Genomic DNA, 21435 nt, shown 5'->3' on the forward strand with positions numbered 1-21435 from the left:
TGCCACCCAGCCCTGTTCTCAAACCTGTGTATAAATCAGTTGGGTTTGCTTGAAAACTCTCTTGACCCTGCCTAGGCAACAATAACCACCAAAACACCAAAACACAATGAAACGAACAAGCAGGGATCCGATCACATGCAATAGTTCAAACAAGATTGACAGATCAGACTGGCTTTCAGAGGGAAGTTTCATATAGACACACCTTAAAGTGATTGTTCAACCCAAAATTACAGAATCTTTCACCCTCATGTCATTCCAAACCTCTGTGGAACACAAAAGACTAAAATGTTTTTGTCCATACAATGACAGTCAATGGGGTCAAAATCAAAATTCATTGCATTGACCAAAAAAAAAGAAGAAGAAAAAATAGCTATTTTTCTAAATATCTTATTTTGTGTTCCACAGTGTGAGGGTGAGTAAAATGATGACAGAATTAAACATTTTGAGTGAACTTTACTTTTAAAAACAAAGTCATCATTACTAGTAAACACACGTGAATTATTACAATTCAAAATGGCTTTGTTGCAGTATCGGATGCAATATGTGCTCAATACGTATGGCTCTACGGGAGTCTTTGCTGTGGCCGGAGGTGACCCGCACTGGCTTTATGGGGCATGAGGATCCAGACGTGCGTGTGTGTGTGTGTGAGAGAGAGTGTGAGTCCTGCTCCAGTGTCACAGCATGGCGTGTTGGAGCCCAGGGGCTGCGCTGGCCACTCACTGACAGACACACACCTGCTCTGACATTTCCTGCCGACCTTGACTGAGAAAAACACATGACAATACCTCTCCGTTGAGTCTCACGGGACTGTCGTCACTCTCTCTTGCTCTCTTCCCAACTCCTTTAAAGGAATAGTTCACGCAAAAACTCTAATTCTGTCATCGTTTACTCACTTCTCATATCATTCCAAACCTGCATGACTTATCCTTTGTGTGACAAGTAGACTGAAATGTACATCTTTAAAATGTATTTATATAACTGGGAGTCAGTGAGTCAGCTTTATAACCTAAAACAAATAATTCAGACAATTTTGTGAACTGATTAATTTAAAAAAAGAAACATTTATTCACAAATCAGATATTGTTACTTTGATATAAAGGTTTTAAAAGACAAACTCATGTTTTTTTAACAGAACACATTTTATTAAATCAGAATTCAGAGATTAGTTTCACAAAAACACTACCAGTAAGTCAGTAAGATTTTTGCTTTTGAAAGAAGTATCTTATTTTCACCAATGCTGCATTCATTTGATCAAAAATACAGTAAAAACAGCAATATTGTAAAATATTATTACAGCTTTCTATTTTAATATATTTTAAAATGTAATTCATTCCTGTGATGACAAAGCTGAATTTTAAGCATCATTACTCCAGTTTTCAGTGTCACATGATCCTTCAGAAATCATTCTAATATGCTGATTTAGTGTTCAAGATTTTTTATTTTTTATTATCATCACAGTTGAAAGCATATTGCTTAATATGTTTATGGATACAGTGATACTTATTTTTTATTTTTTTACAGGATTATTAGATGAATAGAAGATTTAAAATAGCAGCATTTATTTGAAATAGAAATCTTTATAACATTATAAATGTCTTAACTGTCACTTTTGATCAATTTTGTCCTTGCTGATTAATGCTGAATAATTTTTTATTATTTTTTATAAATCTAACTGAACCCAAACTTTGGAATGGGAGTGTATACATCTTCAGCCCACATTCATTTTAATTGCATGGGGAAAATAGCCAGTAGATTCTTCAAAATGTCTTCTTTTGTGATCCTAGCACGAAAGAAAGTGACCACCAGACTAAATGACCATTTTCAACAACGACCTCATCTTCAGCAACAAGAAAATGCAGCAAATACAGAGGAGCAAAGCAATGCATGTGATAAATAACAGGAAGGTCTCTGAGGTTGCTGACAGCTCTCACTTCTCCCCCACCTCTTTCACAACCAGCTACTCCGCAGAAATGGCCACTGCTGTTTAACCAGGCAGCCCACCTAAAATGGTGACATGTGCCACATTTAGCACCTATTCTGAGTGTTTAGGCCTGTCTGCCATTCTCTTGTTTTCACAACACTTAAAGCCCTCGGGCCACTGGTCCAGGTGTTTGACAAGGCTGCCAGAAGCCAACAGATACATGCGGGTTCCTGTTTCTCATCTGCCTTCTCAGAAGTGTCAATAATAATAATAATAATAATACAGAATTATTTGAAGATTGGGCTCCTGATGATATACAAAGAGGAAAAAAAGGTGGTTTTGTCTGGATACATGCGAGTCCTCAGACGGACAGTAGCATTTTTTGATTGTATGCACACCTGACTCAGTCGGAACGCCAAAGAGAATTCATCAACAAAACAGCACTTACTAGAGCCCAGAGGCAACTGCGATTTTATATAAGCAAGTTCAAGCAGAGCCTTTGCCCTTTTGAGACCTATAAAACGCATAGTTAAAGGCCCTCGGAGGGGATTTACTCTGAGAGGAGCGAGTACGAATCTATAATACAGTCTCCAGCAGCCCCTAGTGCTCACAAACGGGGCAGCAACAGGTGCACGTACACCCACATATCAAATACACACTTATATATATATATATATATATATATATATATATATATATATATATGCAATTGCTCTTTTGCATATTCTTAATGCTTTAACTTTCGATCTATTCTTATTAACTTTTTTCCCACAACTTCCTGCACGTTTATGGAGCTCACACACTCCATAAGACCTTTTACATGCCATACTGCAGCTCACTTGACTGATTCCTGATTGGCTTGTTAAAGCTGTAATCTACCAGCGCCACACAGAGAGAAACGAGAAGCCTATTAGCATCTTCTCTACATTATTTTTCATCAAACTGGTTAAAACTGACACGTATTAATTAATATCTATTACTCGTTTTTTTCTCTCTCTCTTTTTCTTTCTTTGAGGGGGCAAGATGTTGGGTTTAGAGGGGGTGGGCAATTAGTTGAACAAAATAATCAAAATAGTGTTTTTGAACGAGCGCTGATAAATGTCCTGCACCATCCCATCTCAGAGAGCGAAGTGCAATATATTCTTGCTGTCACGTTCTATTAAACAGCTATTACAGTCGTGATAGAACTATTAGTCACTTCATTATTAATAACATTAATGTATTTACATTTTAGTGTACATGCCAGTTTTCCAGCAATAATTTATGAAGTCGACTTCAAATATTTCATAATGTTCCTCCATCTGAGCCTTTTTGAGCTCATTATTGATTGTGAAAACAGACTGAATTTTTATGTTCTCTCTCTGCCGACCTCACTCACTCTCTTAATGTATTGGCGAGGGGGCCTCTGCATTAAGAGACTGAAACAAAGTGCATTTACATCTGAAGCATAACTTCATAATTTACATTCCAACATTTATTAGAGGTGACAAATGAGTGTTTGGTCCACTCGCGCTTTTCCACAATACGGCACTTATTCAATCCGCATAAATTACGGCGAGGGATTGAGAGTGCTAGTGCAAATGATTCTATTACATTTATGCGGCGGTACACGCGTGTGCCCGCAGAGGTTATTCGAGGGGCGGGCGTCCCGTTTATGAACTAATCCATAAAGTGGCTACCTACAATAAGAATAAAAAGTGTGGAATAATGTGCCGGCATGCCAGCTTATATGGGAATCCTGTTAGAGCCGAGCAAAGAAGACGAGAGTAGATTAGAGTAGAGTACACTAGAGAGAATTAGAGTAGTGAGAGCTGGAGTAAAGTAGACTAGACAAGATTAGAGTACACTGGACTGTAGAGTTAAGTGCACTGGAGTAGAGTACAATGAAGTAAAACAGACAAGACTAAATTAAACGATAGTACAGTAGACTAGATTTGACATTTTTTAGGTATGTGATGACTTACTAGAAAAATTATGTTTTTTTCCCTGCATTTATATTGTGTGAGAAAGTACAAAATTATAAAGATAACAATAATTGCCACTGTTTAAAGTGATTTGTTAAAATATTATCTGGAAAAATACTTAAATTAAAAATAATTATAATTTTTTTTTTTTGAAAACCCCTGAACTACACTTTAGCAAGCAGAATGAAATATATTATCCAAATTGTATTACATTTATTATTTTAAAAAAAACTAAAGAGTACAAATATTTGTATTAATATTTAATTTATATCTTAAACACACACTTATACAGTTACCTCTCTAAATACACATTTTGTATCTTTTTTTCACAAATTCTACATGGACCCCCTAACAGAGACTATGGTAACTTAGCACTGTTGCTATAATCCAGCATGTTTACATTTTGTACTTTTATACGGCTGTTCATTAGCGTGCATTGTCTCTATTGCATGCATAAACAAACAAATAAACAGCACCCCCTTAAAACCCCTGGACTAAACTAGTACAGTACTGTAGAAAATAGTAAGACTCCAGTAGAGTAGAGTACAATGGAGTGAACTTGAAAGAGAAGAGAAGACTAGACTACCTTATTGCACACTAAAGTCTTTTGTCTGGATGGGAAGCAGAGGATCAGACCATTCCTAATGCACATCAACTTATCCATTCCATAAACCTTTCTGTCCTGTTGGTAAGAGATGTTTCCAACACGTGTCATTCAAATCAGGCCAAACTTTACGTATTGTGAAAGAATATGAACATTTGCCATAGTATTCACATTCACAAGCAGATCATAGCAAACCCTGTGCTCCAAACACAACTCTGGCCCAAAGTCTCAGTCGTGATTAAACAGCCTTGCCTCTTCCCATGTTAATATTCCAGCACCGATAACCACTATAAGTCAGCGTGTAATGTTAAATAATTATAGAGAGGAGCATTTCAGCAGTGTAGTTACAAATGCACCATGGGAATCCCTCCATTTAAACAAATAACGGGCGCTGCAGGGGAGTTGGCAGATGAATTAACAGCTAATAACTTACTGCGCAGGCAGATAAAGAACAGTCCCAATGTGTCAATTACATCGCATTTTTCTCTGATTTCTAGACTTAAAAACATAATCGTGCACTTCAAAGAGGTACAACTAGAAAAATTTGGCTTTCGCAGTGCACAGAGGAGACTTTTAGTTTTTTTCCCTTCGCCCTTATTCATTTGATCAAACGCTTCCAGAAACCAGAGGAACCGCTGTAAAAACGAGGCGTTTCCAGACAAAGTCCTCTCTCCTGACAGAAGTCAGAAACACAGGGCTTTAGTCCCACTCCTGTTCATTAAAATCACAGGGACAGGGCCCGCGAAGAGAAAGATGCTGACATATCAAAGGCTCTCTGTACCTGCATTACCATAGTCATTTACTTATTAAAGCAGAGATGTTTCCTGTCAATCAGGGGGCCATCATGTCTCCTCATTTGCAGCGGAAAAACTGGCATAATTGCTTCTTAGACTAATCAACACAACTTGGAGTAATTATGCCTTGAAAGTGACATTGGAGGGTGAGGGGGACGTGCGGGTGTGTGCGTTCAAGAGGGCTGACGGTGGGGAAAGGCAGTCACTGATTCGACCTGATCGTCAGTCATATGGCGAGTCTCTCTCTTTCCATCACATGCTATACCTCTGCTTCACTTCGTATCTGCCGCCAAGGAGAACCTTCACATCAAACGGAAGTAATTACAAAGCGCAACCCAAACTGGTGTCACAGATCTCCTTCCATGCTCTTTAAAAACACGGCTACGCTATAATTAAAATCCTGTCATATTTCCATCATCGTGTCAGGCCAACATATAATGACACAGTTCAGCAGGCAACAGCAAACCTAGAAATTACAGATCTGTACTTGCAGTTCTGTTGGCATTAATATATTTGCAGAGATTTTACAAATTACGGGGCAAGTAAGAATTATATTTTATTGATTTTCTGGGTAATCAAAGAGTTCAATTAAAAACCTGCCTTCAAAGCGGTTGGCAAAATACGGACATCAGAAGGAAAGTGCTGAAAATACACTGCATTTCCATGCCGTGCGGCCAAACCTCATCAGGTCACTGAGCAATGTGAAAGGAGGATAGTGTAACGTTAAACTGTGTCATACGAAATTAATCTAGACACATGGGAAAGCAGCAGACGGGGAGAAATACGCACTGACAAACAGAGACGCACCTCATAAAAGAGGATTTAATTAAGGAACCTTGGAGAATTTAATGGTCTATAACCCACAATTTCCTAAATTCAAGACATTCTCAGTCATTTTGACAGGCCATAAAAGGAGGTAAGAAGAAGCAAGTGTATTTGGCTTGGAAAATCTTGGCTTTGAGAACAATATGACACAGATTGTAATGTTTAACAGGCTATGTCAACACAATTTCCTAACAAACAAATTCTCTCTGCGGTCAAACTGGAGGCAAACTTTAATTATCAGCTTATACAGGCAAACACCAAACCATCATGAAAGCTTGTGACTGATGAACGGCAAAGCCTTGTTCTGATGAAGTGGACAAATCAGAAGAAATGGACAAATAAATAGATATGCTGGTGACTCAGGCAGTTTTAATTGATTTCCGTGAGCTGATAGCTTTGACTCACCTGACAAATCTAATGAATCTTCCCACATGAGTGCCAAACAAACAAAATGCTGGATGTCACAGGACGTTAAGAAACTAGAGCTATTTGGAGACAAACGACAGAGACAAACGTAGCTCCTACAAGGATTTTAAAATTGCATCTTGTGTATCAGACGTACAATATAATATGCTCATGCTTCTGCTGTTGTCATTCTAGAGAAAACAGCACCACAGTGATAATGGTGTCAAAACGGTTAACACATAAATGCTAAATAAAATGTAAAAAGCAATATTTTTATGTTGTTGTATATAAAATATTAACATATAAAAATAGAAATGTTATATAAAAACTATAGGCCAAAAAAATTATAAATAAAATAAGAATAATATATATAATATATATAAATAAATGTAACAAATAGGCCTATAATTTAAACCTTGAAATAAAGAGAAAGTTTTAGAAATGTAAACAAGCTGTACATTTTAATTCATGTTTTATTTTTTTCAGTTCAAATATCATTAGCACAACTTGTTTTTTTTCTTTTGGATCTGTGGTTGATTTTAATAGATAAGATAGTAAACTATCTTTTTAACGAACCATGATTCTAACATCTAAACTTTACTTCCTTTTTTAGGCCTAACATTTCTAACACTCTGAAACACAATGTACTAAACATTCTGTTCTTTCTAATTGTGTCTATAGAAAATTCTGAAGTGCTGACCATGACAATATCAAAAATATACTGTCTGTAGGGGGGCTTGCTTTTACAAATTGAACCAATCATATTGATAGAAGATGACATGTTGAGTCATGATTCAGTCACGATGATCTTATTGTTGTATCATATAAAACCTGATGTTTATCATGCTTTTGGGAGAGTTTCTCTGAGAATTGCTCGAAGACTCTCCCGGCTGTGATTAAAACATTTAAAGGACATTTGCTGAAGTCTGTCTGTTATTATTGCTGCAGCAAGTTAGTTAGGGAACTCAGCTGAAGTCGATTGTAGACTCGCTGGAGTATAGACTAAACGTTAGGGGACGTCGATTGTAGACGGGACCCAGGTAATATTTAGGAAAGGTGAGAAATAGAGAAAAATCTACAAAGACCCCACTATATATCAAAAGTTTTGGCAGATAAATTAATTTTGTGTTTGCTGCTTCAGTATTTGTTTATTATTCTTTTCACATGTTTATATGGTATACTGGAAAAGAGTGATAAGCATTTTATAAAATGTAAAGGCCTTGGGAGGCAAAAACAAAATATACGCAAAGTCATAATTTAAAGTGTTGACCCTTCTTCATAACCTCTGCAATTCACTCTGGATATCAGCTTCTAATCCAAATCCTGACTGATTGCGATCCATCTCTTCTTTATTAGAGCTCGGAGTTGATCACAATTTGTGGACTTCTACTTGTCCACTCGCCTCTTGAGGATTGACCACTGGTTCTCTACGGGATTAAGATCCAGGGAGGTGCCTGGCCATGATTCCAAAATTGTAATGTAATGAACTCAGAGCCACTTCATTATCACTCTTGCCTTGTGACACAGTGCTCCATCATGCTGGAAAATGCACAGATCATCACAAAATTGCTCCTGGATCATTGGGAGAAGTTGCTCTTGCAGGATGTTTTGATACCATTCTTCATTCATGGGAGTGTTTTGGAGCAGAATTGTGAGAGTGTCCATACCCTTGGATGAAAAGTAACCCCACACATGGATGGTGTCAGGATGCGTCATTTTTGGCATGACACATGGTAGTGTTCACCTGTTCTTCTAGTCTGCTGGACACTCTGGGATCTCCTGAAGCTTTCTTCACTGCAGGTGACCTCTCTCCTTGAAGTTCTCCATGATCCGGTAAATGGTTCCTTCAGGTGAAATATTCTTTGCAGCAATTTCCTTCAATGTGAGGCGATTTCGATGCAAAGCTATGATGGCGGCATGTCTTTCTTTGGAGGTAAGCATTGCTAAAGAACACAATGTTTAGAAGCACTTCTTCGCTGCATCAGTCTGCTCTTTTAATCCAATCAGAATGATAGAGTGATTTCAACTGAAATTAAAGCCTACTCATGTGCTGATGATTCGATTAGTGAAATGATGTTAGCAGGTAATTTTGTGCCAGGGCCAAAAAACTGTGAAATTTGGGTTTTTGTAATAAAGTTTAAAGAAATTGGCCAGTGAAGCAATTACTAGCAATTTTGCAATTATTTAAAATGCATCTGATCACTCCTGCACAATAATCTATAAACAATGTGAATCAACACCACAACAACTGAAGCAGCAAACTTTGCAAAACCGAATTTATGGTTACTGCCAAAACTTTTGGCAATGACTGTACCATGGTATTAGTGGTTAAATAGAGCGTAGTTGATCCGTGATCCAAAACACAGTTGGTTATGTCTTAAGTGAACGTAAACAGTTGAGAAAGAACTTGAATGTATATCATTATATTGGGTCAGTCAGTGCATTAGGTCTTAACGTGACAGCAGCCTATAAATACCTGCTGTGACTGTTCACTTGTCTTTAATAATGTTTGAACTTTATTGGTTAAGCTAGTAGTTTTGCTGTGGTATCGAAGTATTTGAAAGACTTTGACATGAGAAACATTAAAAAAGTTAAGAAATCTCAGCAAAGAAGTCCTTAACAGAATGTAAATGAAAACTGAAAAAAGAGAAGAAAATGAAATGAAAAGAAATGGGCTTTTCATGTGGGAAGATGTCCGGCCATAAATCTGCTGAATTTGGCCTCAGGGGGACCGGCTCCAGAAATCTGGACCAAAACCACAATGTAAAGAAATCTGGGCGCCACTCGTCTTTATCTTCTCAGCCTTTTCAAAGAGAACCAGAAAAATATATATATGACCGACATCAAAAAAACCTAACCATTCACAGTTATGGAAACTACTTTAAAAGAGGCTAAATAACACAATTACTCAGACTAGTGTCATAGAGGCAGGCCGAGGATCCGAGAGACGCCATTTCACGGTTCAAACGCAAAACTGGGATTTCTGGTTTGTGTCATCCCTCAGTCATTTAATGAGCATTTCACAGCAGTAAACAAACACATTCAGTAGGGGACTTTGCAGATGGAGTTGTGAAATTATACACCGTGGGGCTTGAAGAGGAGGCCAGGTCTCATCTATTCACCTCTAATCTGGTAAATTGAGTCAAAAAGGCTGACTGAAACAGGAGAATGAGTCGAGCCAAAAGCTGTAAACACATTTTCCGAAGCCCCTGATCTGCAGACTTCAAGCATGCACAATAAATCTGACGTGAAATCATAATTATAAAAGCAATTAGCTGACCCTGTGCCGCTCGCCCTTGGACGTGACAGTGAAAATTCACACAGAGCCCCTCCAAGGCGGCTGGGACAAGGTTGGTGGGGGCGGAAAAGTGCAACACAGCAACAATAAAACCGCAGGCCTTTCCTGTATCATTAACCACAAGCTCAAACAGCTCAGGACACGACAGTGTCAATTGCAACAACACAAAATAAACTTCCATCTCACACAAACACATATTTTATTGACAATTCCTCAACCTATTTATCCATCTCCGAAATGCACATGTATGAACAGGATATTAATAATGGCTTACGCCAAAACTGTGCAAGTGCAGGTGCTCAGCTGGGGTATCAACAAACGGCCTGGATTTGTCAGCTAAATTATGATCTAACTAACAAGATATGTTTATTATATTAAAGACCCCATGTGGTGAAAATCAAGTTTTTAATGTAGTTTATGTCTGTGTGGTGGTTTTATTATCTATAAGACAAATGAGCAAATTCATGTCAACACCATTGCTGAGTATTTTCTCCTTAAAACTGCACTGCTCAAAAACGTAGTTTGAAATCGCCCTTATTCTCCAAGTCACAAATATGTTGTAACCAATCCCTTCCAAGGCTTTAGCATATCATCATTACCATGCTGCGAAGCAGGGGAGTCTCAAGAGAAGCCATGTTATCCAGGTATATTTTTCGGTTGATGTGAAAAATCTGGTACATTTAGCAATATAACAGTTGAATTATGTATATGATGTATATTACAATCTTATAATGAACTATATGCCTTTCTCCACTGACGTTCTAAGTTGTTCAAAGCGTGATTTTTAGAAGGCAGACTGAGGTGGCGAACGGGAACATGGTTTGTGTAACATTAGCAACACATTAGCTGTTTGATAACAGTCAAGCAAAAGGCTAATCATATTAATTAGCGTTATGTGTCCGACGTTGTGGAGAGTGATACATAAAACACATTACTGTTCTGATACAGTACATACACTTGTAGATTAACCTGTATTATTCACTCTTCCACTTCTGAATCAGTTTCTGGTTCAAGCGTATATGGCTGAATTAAAGCAGAATTAAGTGAACGAGTGACCAAGTGGATCAGGTTGTCGGAAATTACAAAAATTAGTTTTAAGGGATAAAATTATTGACAACAGGGGGATTTTAATATTGTTTAAACATTTAATTGATCAATAATATGCAATTTATACACTACCATTCAAAATTGTGTCGTCGGTACGTTTTTAAAAGAAGTCTCACACAGGCTGCATTCATTTGATGAAAAATATACAGTAAAAACTGTATTAATCCATTTTCATTTCGATGAACCAATATCGATTCCTAAAACTCAAGAATCTCGATCTTTTAGTTTATGCTGTTTTCAGTTGATGCGTGACTAAAACTTCAGTAAACATTATCTGTAGCATGCTTTCCATCTAATGCCTTGCTTTGTTACATATGCCGGTGTGATGCATCTCAATCTTCAAGCAGAAGGAACTGGATGAAATATAATAACAGAGGACAACTGGTCCCCCAACTGAGCTTATAAGTTGGGGGACCAGTTGGAGGGAAAAAAATTCCCTCCAACTGGTTTATAGTTTTGAGAAACTATAGTTTCTCCCAAGGTTTTTTCCCTCCAATTCTGTCACTGATGAAGTCTGGGTTGCTTCCCACTGGGTTGCTTTTGGCTTGCTTAGTTGGGGACACTTAATATTCAGCAATATTATTGATTTGACTGTACTGAGGCTATTGGATGAGAACTGAACTGAGCTGGACGATGACATCACGGTTTTCTACAGAGCTGCTTTAATTTAATTTGAACTCATTTCATATTTGATAATCTTTATACAGTAATTGAATGAAACCAAATCAACACTTAACTGACCTCAGCTGAATAATGACACTAGTTTCTGTTTAGAGCTGCTTTACAGCAGAATTGAACTCTGTTTGCATCATTGAATCATTATGTTTCAGTTTATCCCTGTGAAGCTACTTTGAAAATATCTCTATCGTATAAAGCGCTTTATAAATAAAGGTGCCTTGACTACTTTTGATATGAAACTGTCTCGGCTTTCAAATTCTGTCCATTTTATTATGAAATTCAAACAATAAATTCCGCTTTGGGCGCTCTGGAAAATATGTTCAACCAATGTGTGCTTCTTCAATCAACCCAGCCAGATCCTCAAGGCAATCTCTCAGGAATGAGAGACCCCTCATTGGCCCGCTCATCGGCACCTAGTGACCATCATCCCCAACAATCATGAAATATCTCCGTGGCCTGTGCCCCCATGCCAACCATAACTCTCCTTTACTGCAGACAGCTCCAATAAAGGATTACAATTACAATTAAAGTAATGAGCAAAGGGGGGGAAAAAAGAGAAAAGTCCAAGGATGGATCCCCAGGCAAATTAAATTGCAGCACAGTTTGAAAGTGAGCACAGAGTAAGTCTTTTGGGTTATTACTGACTAACCACCCCTCATTCCCTCAATAATTAACTTTCAAGTTTCATAATCAGGAACTGCAGAATTGAAACAAAAGTGAAATGCTGTCCCAAAATGTCAACAGCGGGCCATGGACCATGAATATAAATGAACGCTCCTGATAGGTCACTGATACTTTCTGCTATTGGTGTTCTTTTATACGAATCCCTGCGAGGTGGAAGCTCATTCTCAAAACCAACATTTGAGCAACAGATGTCTCCAATGCCTAGAGGGCAAGCAAGGTGTATGATATAAAGAAAATAATGGTATAATTAAGACAGAGCGCCAAGTCAACGCAATGGTCAATGCCACAGGCTATAATGTCAACATTGGCATCTCGTCAGGCAGACCCCAATTCCTCAGCTTTGGGTATGCTGTCTCTTTTTTCCAGCGTGGTTGTGACAGCAGAGGGGCTCCGGAAATTCAGAGACTGCCGAGCCAAAACAGATCACTTCAAAGCGCCTTATTTAACGCTTGCTAAATTTTTCATCACAGTTGCTTAATATCCTGGGGAAGGGGAGCTTTTGAAGTTGCGGCGAGACCGGGATGTTCTTCTAACAACTTTCCTTTTTTTTTCTCCCCCCTCCTTTCACCTCCTCCCTCTGCTCCTGCATCCCTCGCTCTTTCCACAGGAGGCCAGTGATATTTGGGGCGCACAGTGGAGCCCCAGCGGGCAGAGAAGGGATGGGAGAGCATCCCATGGAGCCGGCAGTTACCATGCCAACACGCTGAGCGTTGCAGTCACAGGCGGTAGCTCGCAGAAGGGTACCGCAAAACACCACTGGAGGGAAAGATATTTAACCTTTCACACACCTTTGAGGCAGCAAGCCCACCACAGAAGACTGAAAGGCAAACAAGAGAGCAGACAAACATGGATTCTGTGAGTCAAACAGCACTGGTTCATATTTAACTCCACCAATCATGAATATGGTTTTAATCTTTTACTGTTACGTTTTAATTCAGATATGTCATTCAGTTGGGAATTTATAGGCATTCTATGATGTAATAAATGCAAAGGCTGATTTGCCAATACTTTCAGGTATAGACTGAAGACAGAGAATGGGAGAAAAGACATAGGAAAGGGAACATGAAAAGAAAGAGGCGAAAAGGGGAAAAGAAAAGATGAAGGAAATGACAGGGAAAAGGTGTGTGAAATGGAAAGGGGAAACAAAAGAAAGGAAAAGGAAAAGAAAATGTAGAGGAAAAGAAAAACAAATGGAAAAGGCATTGAACAGAACGTAAAGAAAAGGTAAAAAGAAAGAAATTAAAAGGGAAAAGAAAGGAAAGTGCAAAGGCAAAGAACAGAGTAAAAAAGGAAAAGGAGAGGAAGGGGAAATGTAAAGGGGGGAAAAAGAGAAATAGAAAGAGAAATTAAAAGGGAAAAAGAAAAGAAAAGGGAAAGAGCAGAATTTAAAGAAAAGGAAAAAGAGAGAAAGGGGAAATGTAAAGGGAAAAAGCAAAAGAAAAGGCAGAAGGAATTAAAGTGTAAATGGGATGTAAAGGAACACAAGGGTAAGGGGCAAGGAAATTAAAAAGGAAAAGACAAGGATATGACACTGAAAGGGAAAAAAGGCAAATTTAAAGGGACAAGTAAATGAAAGTAAAAATGTAAAGAAAAGAACACCAAGGAAAGGAACAGAAATAAGAGTAAAGGGAAGAAAATAAAAAGGAAAGTTAAATGAAAATGTAAAGGGAAAAAGACAAGGAAAGGGCAATGAAAAAGAAAACGAAAGTGAAAATGGAAAAAAGGAAAGGACCAAAAAGGAAAAGAAAAAGAACAGAAATGAGAAGAAAGGAAAGAAAAGTGAGTGGGCGGTTAAAAAAAAGAATAAATGAAGTACTGCGCAGTGTGTGAAGTGTGTGGTAACGGGACAGGCCAGGAAGCACAACCCCTGGAGGCAAGAGCTCAACCCTGAGCGCGACTGGTACTGGGTTTGAGTGACAGCGCAGGTCCAAACCTGTTCTGGCTCAGACTGCAGCCAGAGTCGCCTGCCACCGAGGAGCGAGGGCCGCCCATCCGGCGAGGTGAGTCAGAACCTGTTAACATGACTGGTGTCCCCAGCCTGACACCCCGGCACTCGCGCCCACAGCCTCCCTCCAGCCCTGCCACTACTCCCCTTCCGCTCATCCACATCAAATCCTTTCAGACACAGATTTCAATTATTCACCCCATCCAAATAATGCCTTGTGACATGAATTATCCAGAGCTGTAATAATCCACTTAACTGGGAAAGAGCAGCTCATCAAAAAGAGAAAAGCTGAGGAAAAAAAGGGGGACTTGTCAAGCAGTTAGAAAGCCAAGAAGCCTTAATAATCGGCATTTTTCCCCGCTGTTAAGGACAGTGCTTTGAGCATGGCTAGATATCATTCATAGCAGAAAATCACATCACACAAAACCGAACAATACACAGCCTAATTGTCCAATGATAGTAAATGTGCCGTAGATAATCCAAGAACTTAGTTTAAGAGCAATGAAAGAAAGCGAGCAGTTCCGCTTCTGAGAAGCACACAACGGGGATTGGTGAGGATTTCTCACATTCACATAACTACCTACTAGCAAGTCATCTACGAATTAATGGTCAAATGTTTTGGGGAAGGTTACTTTTAAAAGTAATGCATTATGATATTGTGTTACTCCCCCAAAAAGTAACTAATTGTGATACTTAGTTACTTTTAATGAAATGAATGCGTTAAGTTACTTTGACGTTACTTTTTCTCACCTGTGCTGGGCTTTTTTGTTCGTATTTAAATACATTTTTTGGCATATGTACAGGCCCTTTGACATCAAAAGTGACAGCTGCTGGATTGCAGAAGAATAGGATACAGGAGAAGTTCAACACACTTGTGACCTATAATGCAATAACACAAATGTGATGTTTATCTAAAGTCATTTTTGCTTATTAGTATGGTTGAATTGGATCATTGAAGGTCAGCAGCAACTTACTCACGATTTCTCAATAAATGGGAAAACAAAATATACTTATTTGAAAAAGTAAATCAGATATTTTGTTTTTCAAGTACGGTGTTACTTTAACAGTTACTCAAAGTAATCTGAAGTAAACCTCAAACACTGATTACAGTCAATAACATCTTTGACATGCTGAGAATGACATTTTATCAAAGAAAAATCATGATCATACACTACGGTTCAAACGTTAGGTTGTTGTTTTTTTAAGAAACATTTATTATTATGATCAATGTTAAAAACAGTTGTGCTGCTGTGATACATTTAATATAATGCTTTGATGAATAGAAAGTTAAAAAAGAAGTTCGAAATGAAGTAGAAATCTTCAAATAAATGTCTTTTTCTGTCACTTTTGATCAATTTAAGCTGCCCTTGCTGAATAAAGCATTTCCAAACTCCAATGTACCTATAAACTCGAATAAGACTATAAAGAGGTAACATCTCTGTAAAATACAGTCTCAACTGGGTTAATGCTTCTATAACACAAAATAAATTTGCTAAAAGACACCAATGACCAAGAAATATCGGCCTTGAACGTGGCTTGTCCAATCATTTTCAGAGCAGGAACTATACATTCTTATAAAAATTAACCAATTAAACAGCAGGCAAGACAAAACAAAAAAAGCAGTACAAAATATAATTTTCGCTAACATTTCTGTTTTTTTGTCCTCTTGCATTAAAATGCAAGGCATTGGTAATATGGTAATGTAAAACAATTCTATAATAAAAAAAAAACATTCTTTCAACAAAACTCTACGGAGAAAATAATGAGTGCAGGTAAGCAGGACTTCTGAAACTTACCAGCGCTTCTCTTGGAGCCGTGTCTTCTCTGGCTGGAGCAGCATTCTGAAAGAAACAAGCCTTGTGTTACAGCGCCATCTGGTGGGACAATTTATGACTACATGTGATTCTAGTACAGCACAGCACAGTTCTCGACTCAACACCTCTAACAGGAGGGAAAAAACATTCTGTGCAGCCATCTTTCATACTGTCAGCACAATAAATGGTAACACTATAATCATGAAAAATCTATTCATAAAAAAAAATCCTGAAAAAAATATATATCTATCATGATTTCCATAAAAAAATATGACCACTGATAACGTGTACAATTTACCAATTTACTCATGGAGCCGCATTAAGATCTCCATATCTCTGGGATTGTACCATATGGGGCCTTTAAAATGAAGATACCAAAAGAAAAGTTTGTTAAGAACCAGAATCTAAAAGGATATTGAGATATCTTTAATACTTCTTGAGTTACAGGCATGCAAACTTGAGGCAAAAAACACAAGAAAAACAACAACATTTTTGAACCGTCTCCGTTGGCATATAATGCAACAAAGATTACTAAAGGGAACAGATTTAACTAATAGACCAACCAATTTCTGTGTAAAAATAAAATAATGCTGCCATCTTTCTAAAGATCTTTCTATTTTGTCCTTGAGATGTCCCTTCACCCATTAAAACTCAACGATGCCTCTCTCTGTTAGCCTGCAAGAGGTGAAACTCAAGTTGCACTAACCCTAATGTCTATATATTTCCATTCAGTTCTTGCCAGACTATAGAGTTTACTGCATTACTGATTGCCATTAACACTCCTGCCTTTATCAACATCTGCAGTTGAGCCAGGCCTGGTACTTTCTTAGGCATCACAGTTTTATTTCTGATCAGTGGATGATACCATTGGTTAAATCCACTTTAGAGCACCAAGTAAGCCTCCAAGTTCAAATTATAGATATTACATTTAATAATTAATCAGTCATTCAGTTGACTCTTTTAAACAAAATTGATGTACTGTAAACGTATTAGCCTCCCTAAAGCAATTTTGGGTTAGGCTGTGGCATATTAGGCTCAAGGACATAATAATAACAGTTGTAACACTACCGTTTTAGGGTCAGTAAGATTATTAATGTTTTTGAAAGAAGATTAATTTGTACCACTGTGAAATATTATTACTATTTAAAATAACTGTTTTCTATTTTAATATTTTTTTCTCTTCTTCAGTGCCACATGATCCTTCCGAATTCTTTCTTTCTTTATTTATTTATAAAGCACATTTAACAACAACCATGACAAAACTGCTGTACATAAAATAACTTAAACATTTAAAAATTTACAAAGGGATAAAATACAACTACATCACATATTTTAGACTGACAACATCTGTTAAAAGAAATAGGATCTAAGCATAGATTTAAAAACAAAAAGAGACGGTGCTGTTTGGACGGCTATAGGGAGCTTTTCCAGAGTGTTGGACCAGCAATAGAAAAAGCTCGATCACCACAGTGTTTCAATCTATTCAATATTCAATATCAATTTATAATATGCTGATTTGCTGCTGAAGAGACATTTCTTATTTTTTATTTTAGTTTATAATGCTTAATGTGGAGAGTGTGGAAGTGTTTTTTTTTTTCCAGGATTTTTTAAAGAAAATAAAAATAATTATTTATTGACATTTTTCGATTAATTTAAAGTGGTAGGCAGTTTTCCTAAAAACTTTTTTGGTCACATTTCGATCCAAATGCAATGAAGCCCTACCTGTCTGTCAACCTATACACTCTGTACACGTCATTATCATGTTCCATGAGGTTAAGCAGACTTGTAGACAGACAGACACTGAGCACAGCAAACAAACAGCAGCCACCCTTTATAGTTCCTCCTGAACCAAAACAATGAGCTTATGCTGCGTTCACGTCATGTTGTAATAACAAGATGGCACCCCTGACATTCTACTCTAATACTTATGAATGGGAGACAGCGCAACATGGAATATGGCAGATTAAGTCCCGCCTTCTAAATATAAGAGCCAATCGATGATTGATAAAGTAGTTGCATCACTGCAGCTGCCGTTAGAAGCTCCGGTTGCTACGGAAACAGTGTTCTGAACGAGCATTTAGAACTGCACATGCGTATTGACGGATCTAGTATGAAAAATATGCTTCTTAAACGCTATTTGAGCATAATAAACAACATTTATGGGGCAGTCCATGTCAGATTTGGTTGCCGATTTGAAATATGTTATTTAATTGTGTTCTGCTAGATGTTTTTGAGATTTCAGGATTCCCCCATTCAGGTAGACAGGACTTGGCCTTGGATACCCCGAAATAGCGGCCCGGATGCGTTGTGTGTGGAACAGACTTTCCTTGAAAGGGACTTCGGAGCTCTCGAAGTTGTTTGCATTCATTATTATAGTAGTGTTTTGTGCTTTCCTTTGAGGGAATCTAACGCCGTCTCTCGTGACGCTTTGCAGACTCTGCTCTGGTGATGAGAGATCATGTGTTTTGGAGGAGGAATGGCTTTGGAGACGCTCTAAAGGGAGGGTGGGATCTTATGCGTTCAAAGCAAGCTCGCTATTGCTAGCCTCTAAACTGCACACCCTAGCTTTAATGCATCCTTTTGAAATAAAACAAACAAAAAATCTTACTGACCACAAGTGTACATCACTATATTTTACCTGCAGAAATATTTAACCTAGGGTAGGCTTACTAGGCTACTCTGTCTGCTATGTATAGTAGACTGCGAGCTGCAGACCCTGCAAAAACTGATTGTAGTAAAGGCATTTCAATACTCCCAAAACAGACAAATATGAGCACATACACTTAACTTCTTATTCAGGCTGGTTCACACTGTCCCAACAAACGGCAACACTTCAAATATTCTAAAGCTGGCAATAGATTTAGTATGTTAGGAATCATAACTGTAATTTTCACACTGCACCAACACAGACCAAGAAGGTTAACACACTGACAAAACTCACTCAGCAACCGTCATTCAGAATACAGGCTAGGCGACTGTGTCCTGTATTACTCACAATTCAATATAAGCATATTAAACCGTCACAAAATTCACCTATATTTATATGCAATTATTTATCATGACAAACTTATGTTTACACCATAGTATTTATTTAATAGAGAAAAATGCATAAGAACAATCAACCAAGATTCATATCCTATTCTTACCTCTGAGACATTAAATGCATTGCAACAGTATATGGGTCATTGACGAATAAGGTTTTTAAAAGTGTAAAAAAATATAATGGAGATATAACTAATTTTGAAACCATTTTTTTGTTTACCTATGTGTTAACAATAATATTATGTGGTTTGTACAATCAATTAACACTGCTTTTGTAATTTTTTACAGGACTGACAAAATTTGTAACCAAAAAAAGTCATTCGGTTTAACCATGAATATATTTAAAATGATTAATTTGCAGATAATTATTCATGAACAAACCTGATTAGACATTGATGTTGGAATAGTATATAGTGTGTACCATGGAAGAAATATAAAATAAAATTATCACTTATCTCATAAATGTAATCATTTTATTGGACTACTCTAAACCCTCCTACATATTCAAGTAAAACTTCGCACAGGGAAATGAGAAAAGGGTAAATGTAGGAAAAAAGCCTAATCTGCTTTATATTTATATAATTGTAGTTCCTTTTAGTTATTAAAAACAATATTATTCGATTTAAATATTTACTATATATCGGTTTTACCGAATGACCAAGGCTGGTTATACCGAATGACTATGTCTGCTGCCCTTGACATTATGAATATTTAAGCCAATACACAGACAAAAATAGTTACAAAAGCACATTTTATTTTTTATATAATATTATATTAATGTAAAAAAGTACATGAAACATGAAAACATTTCTGTCAGAACCACTATCATCAAATACGATTGACAATTTGCATACAGTTTGGATTGGCTCTGTTCCGGGCAGCCTAGCATGGATAAGAGCAGGAAGAGTAGCAATAACCCTCTTTAGGGTAAACAGAACAGAGCCTTCATTAATGTATTGCAGATGTCATTAATTTAATATTTGAATGTACAACATAATTTGAGAATTTAGTCTTGATTCAAATGGGAATCAGAATGCCAAATCCTGACTGATGAGAGGTGGAGCTGGGGAGGGAGGGGGGTAATAAGCTCCTGGGAAACGCGATCGCTGCTGATAATACTGAAGGAGCTTATATATGTATTTGGTGATAGGTGTCGTATTCCTATAGGTGGACGTGGATCAGATGAGAGTCACTGATGAGAACTTGACTAATGTGACCTGCCAGAACTGACGCTACGCTTAATTTCATTGTTATTGGAACAAACATATTTACATTTAACTCATATTGTTAATGATATTAAAGTAATTAAAACATTTAAGCAATTAAGTGTTCTTGGAACAAATATTTAAATTGTTAAACATTTAGATTAGATTGTTAGATGCTATATATTCATGAAAGTCGTCCAGTCTTTGGAGCATAATCTTGAGGTTCTGGCTCACTAATTGTTGTAAAGTAGAAGATTTTTTTCTGGTTCTGATGCCAAAGGGGGTTCCTGTGGTACCTCATCCACTGGGATGTCAGGTGTAAACAAATTATACTTTTCTCTTTTGGCAAGTATCTCTTCTTTTTTAACAGCATCAGCTTCGATCCTTTCCCAGTAGCAAACTGCTGTTTCCTTATTTGATAAAGGCATCTGCAAAAGTAAAATTCAGTCAAAATGATGTAATAATATACATATATAATAAAATATTGTATTTATTTATTCCAGATATGTACAAATATGACCTACATACATTGCTGTCATTCGGTACAACCAGTAAGTCATTCGGTATAACCACATTTTCGGTATTACCGAATGACATTTTTGGTAATACCGAATGACAATATTTTCAAACAATGCTAACAGGCTGATATCTAGCTAGATAGCCAGTTAGCTGGCTATCTAGCTAGCAAAAAGACAATCAGACATTTTATATTTAATTCAAGTTTTGAAAATATTACAACATTTTCCATGTTTTATAGCGGTTGTACCGAATGACCTGATATTTCGGGACATGCGTATAAGCAAGTGAAAACATGAATTTTTCAAATAGTTAAGAGTGAGTTACTTACTTTGCTTCACCATCGTGTGGTCCTTTGCAGGTGTCTGAATGATGTCACATCCTGTCACATGATATTGAGCGCATGACTTTATCTAAAATGGTGCCTTTATATTGGTTACTCCGAATGAAATCAATGAAATTAATTTTTCCGGACATTTTTTCTCATAACAAAGCAATGACTTCTACACATAATTTTAATACAAATTTGCACTATGTTGATATATAATGTTATAAAATCATGCCAGAATAAAAAATATATAAATTTATTACATTTTAAGATATTTTAATAACAAATGAAATGGCTGTATTGGC

At 37.1% G+C, this 21435-nt stretch overlaps 1 protein-coding gene across 1 annotated transcript in view; it reads right to left on the reverse strand.

Moving 5' to 3' along the window:
• pex14 (peroxisomal biogenesis factor 14) overlaps positions 1 to 21435 on the reverse strand; it is a 69108-nt gene that overhangs the window by 45363 nt on the left and 2310 nt on the right. The window contains exon 2 of the mRNA XM_079587727.1: positions 16022 to 16066. Coding sequence (XP_079443853.1) covers positions 16022 to 16066 — 45 coding nt within the window. The remainder of the gene's footprint in view (positions 1 to 16021; positions 16067 to 21435) is intronic.

The sequence above is a fragment of the Phoxinus phoxinus genome (genome assembly GCF_949152265.1).
Source record: "Phoxinus phoxinus genome assembly, chromosome: 18".
Classification (NCBI taxonomy): Eukaryota; Metazoa; Chordata; class Actinopteri; order Cypriniformes; family Leuciscidae; genus Phoxinus; species Phoxinus phoxinus.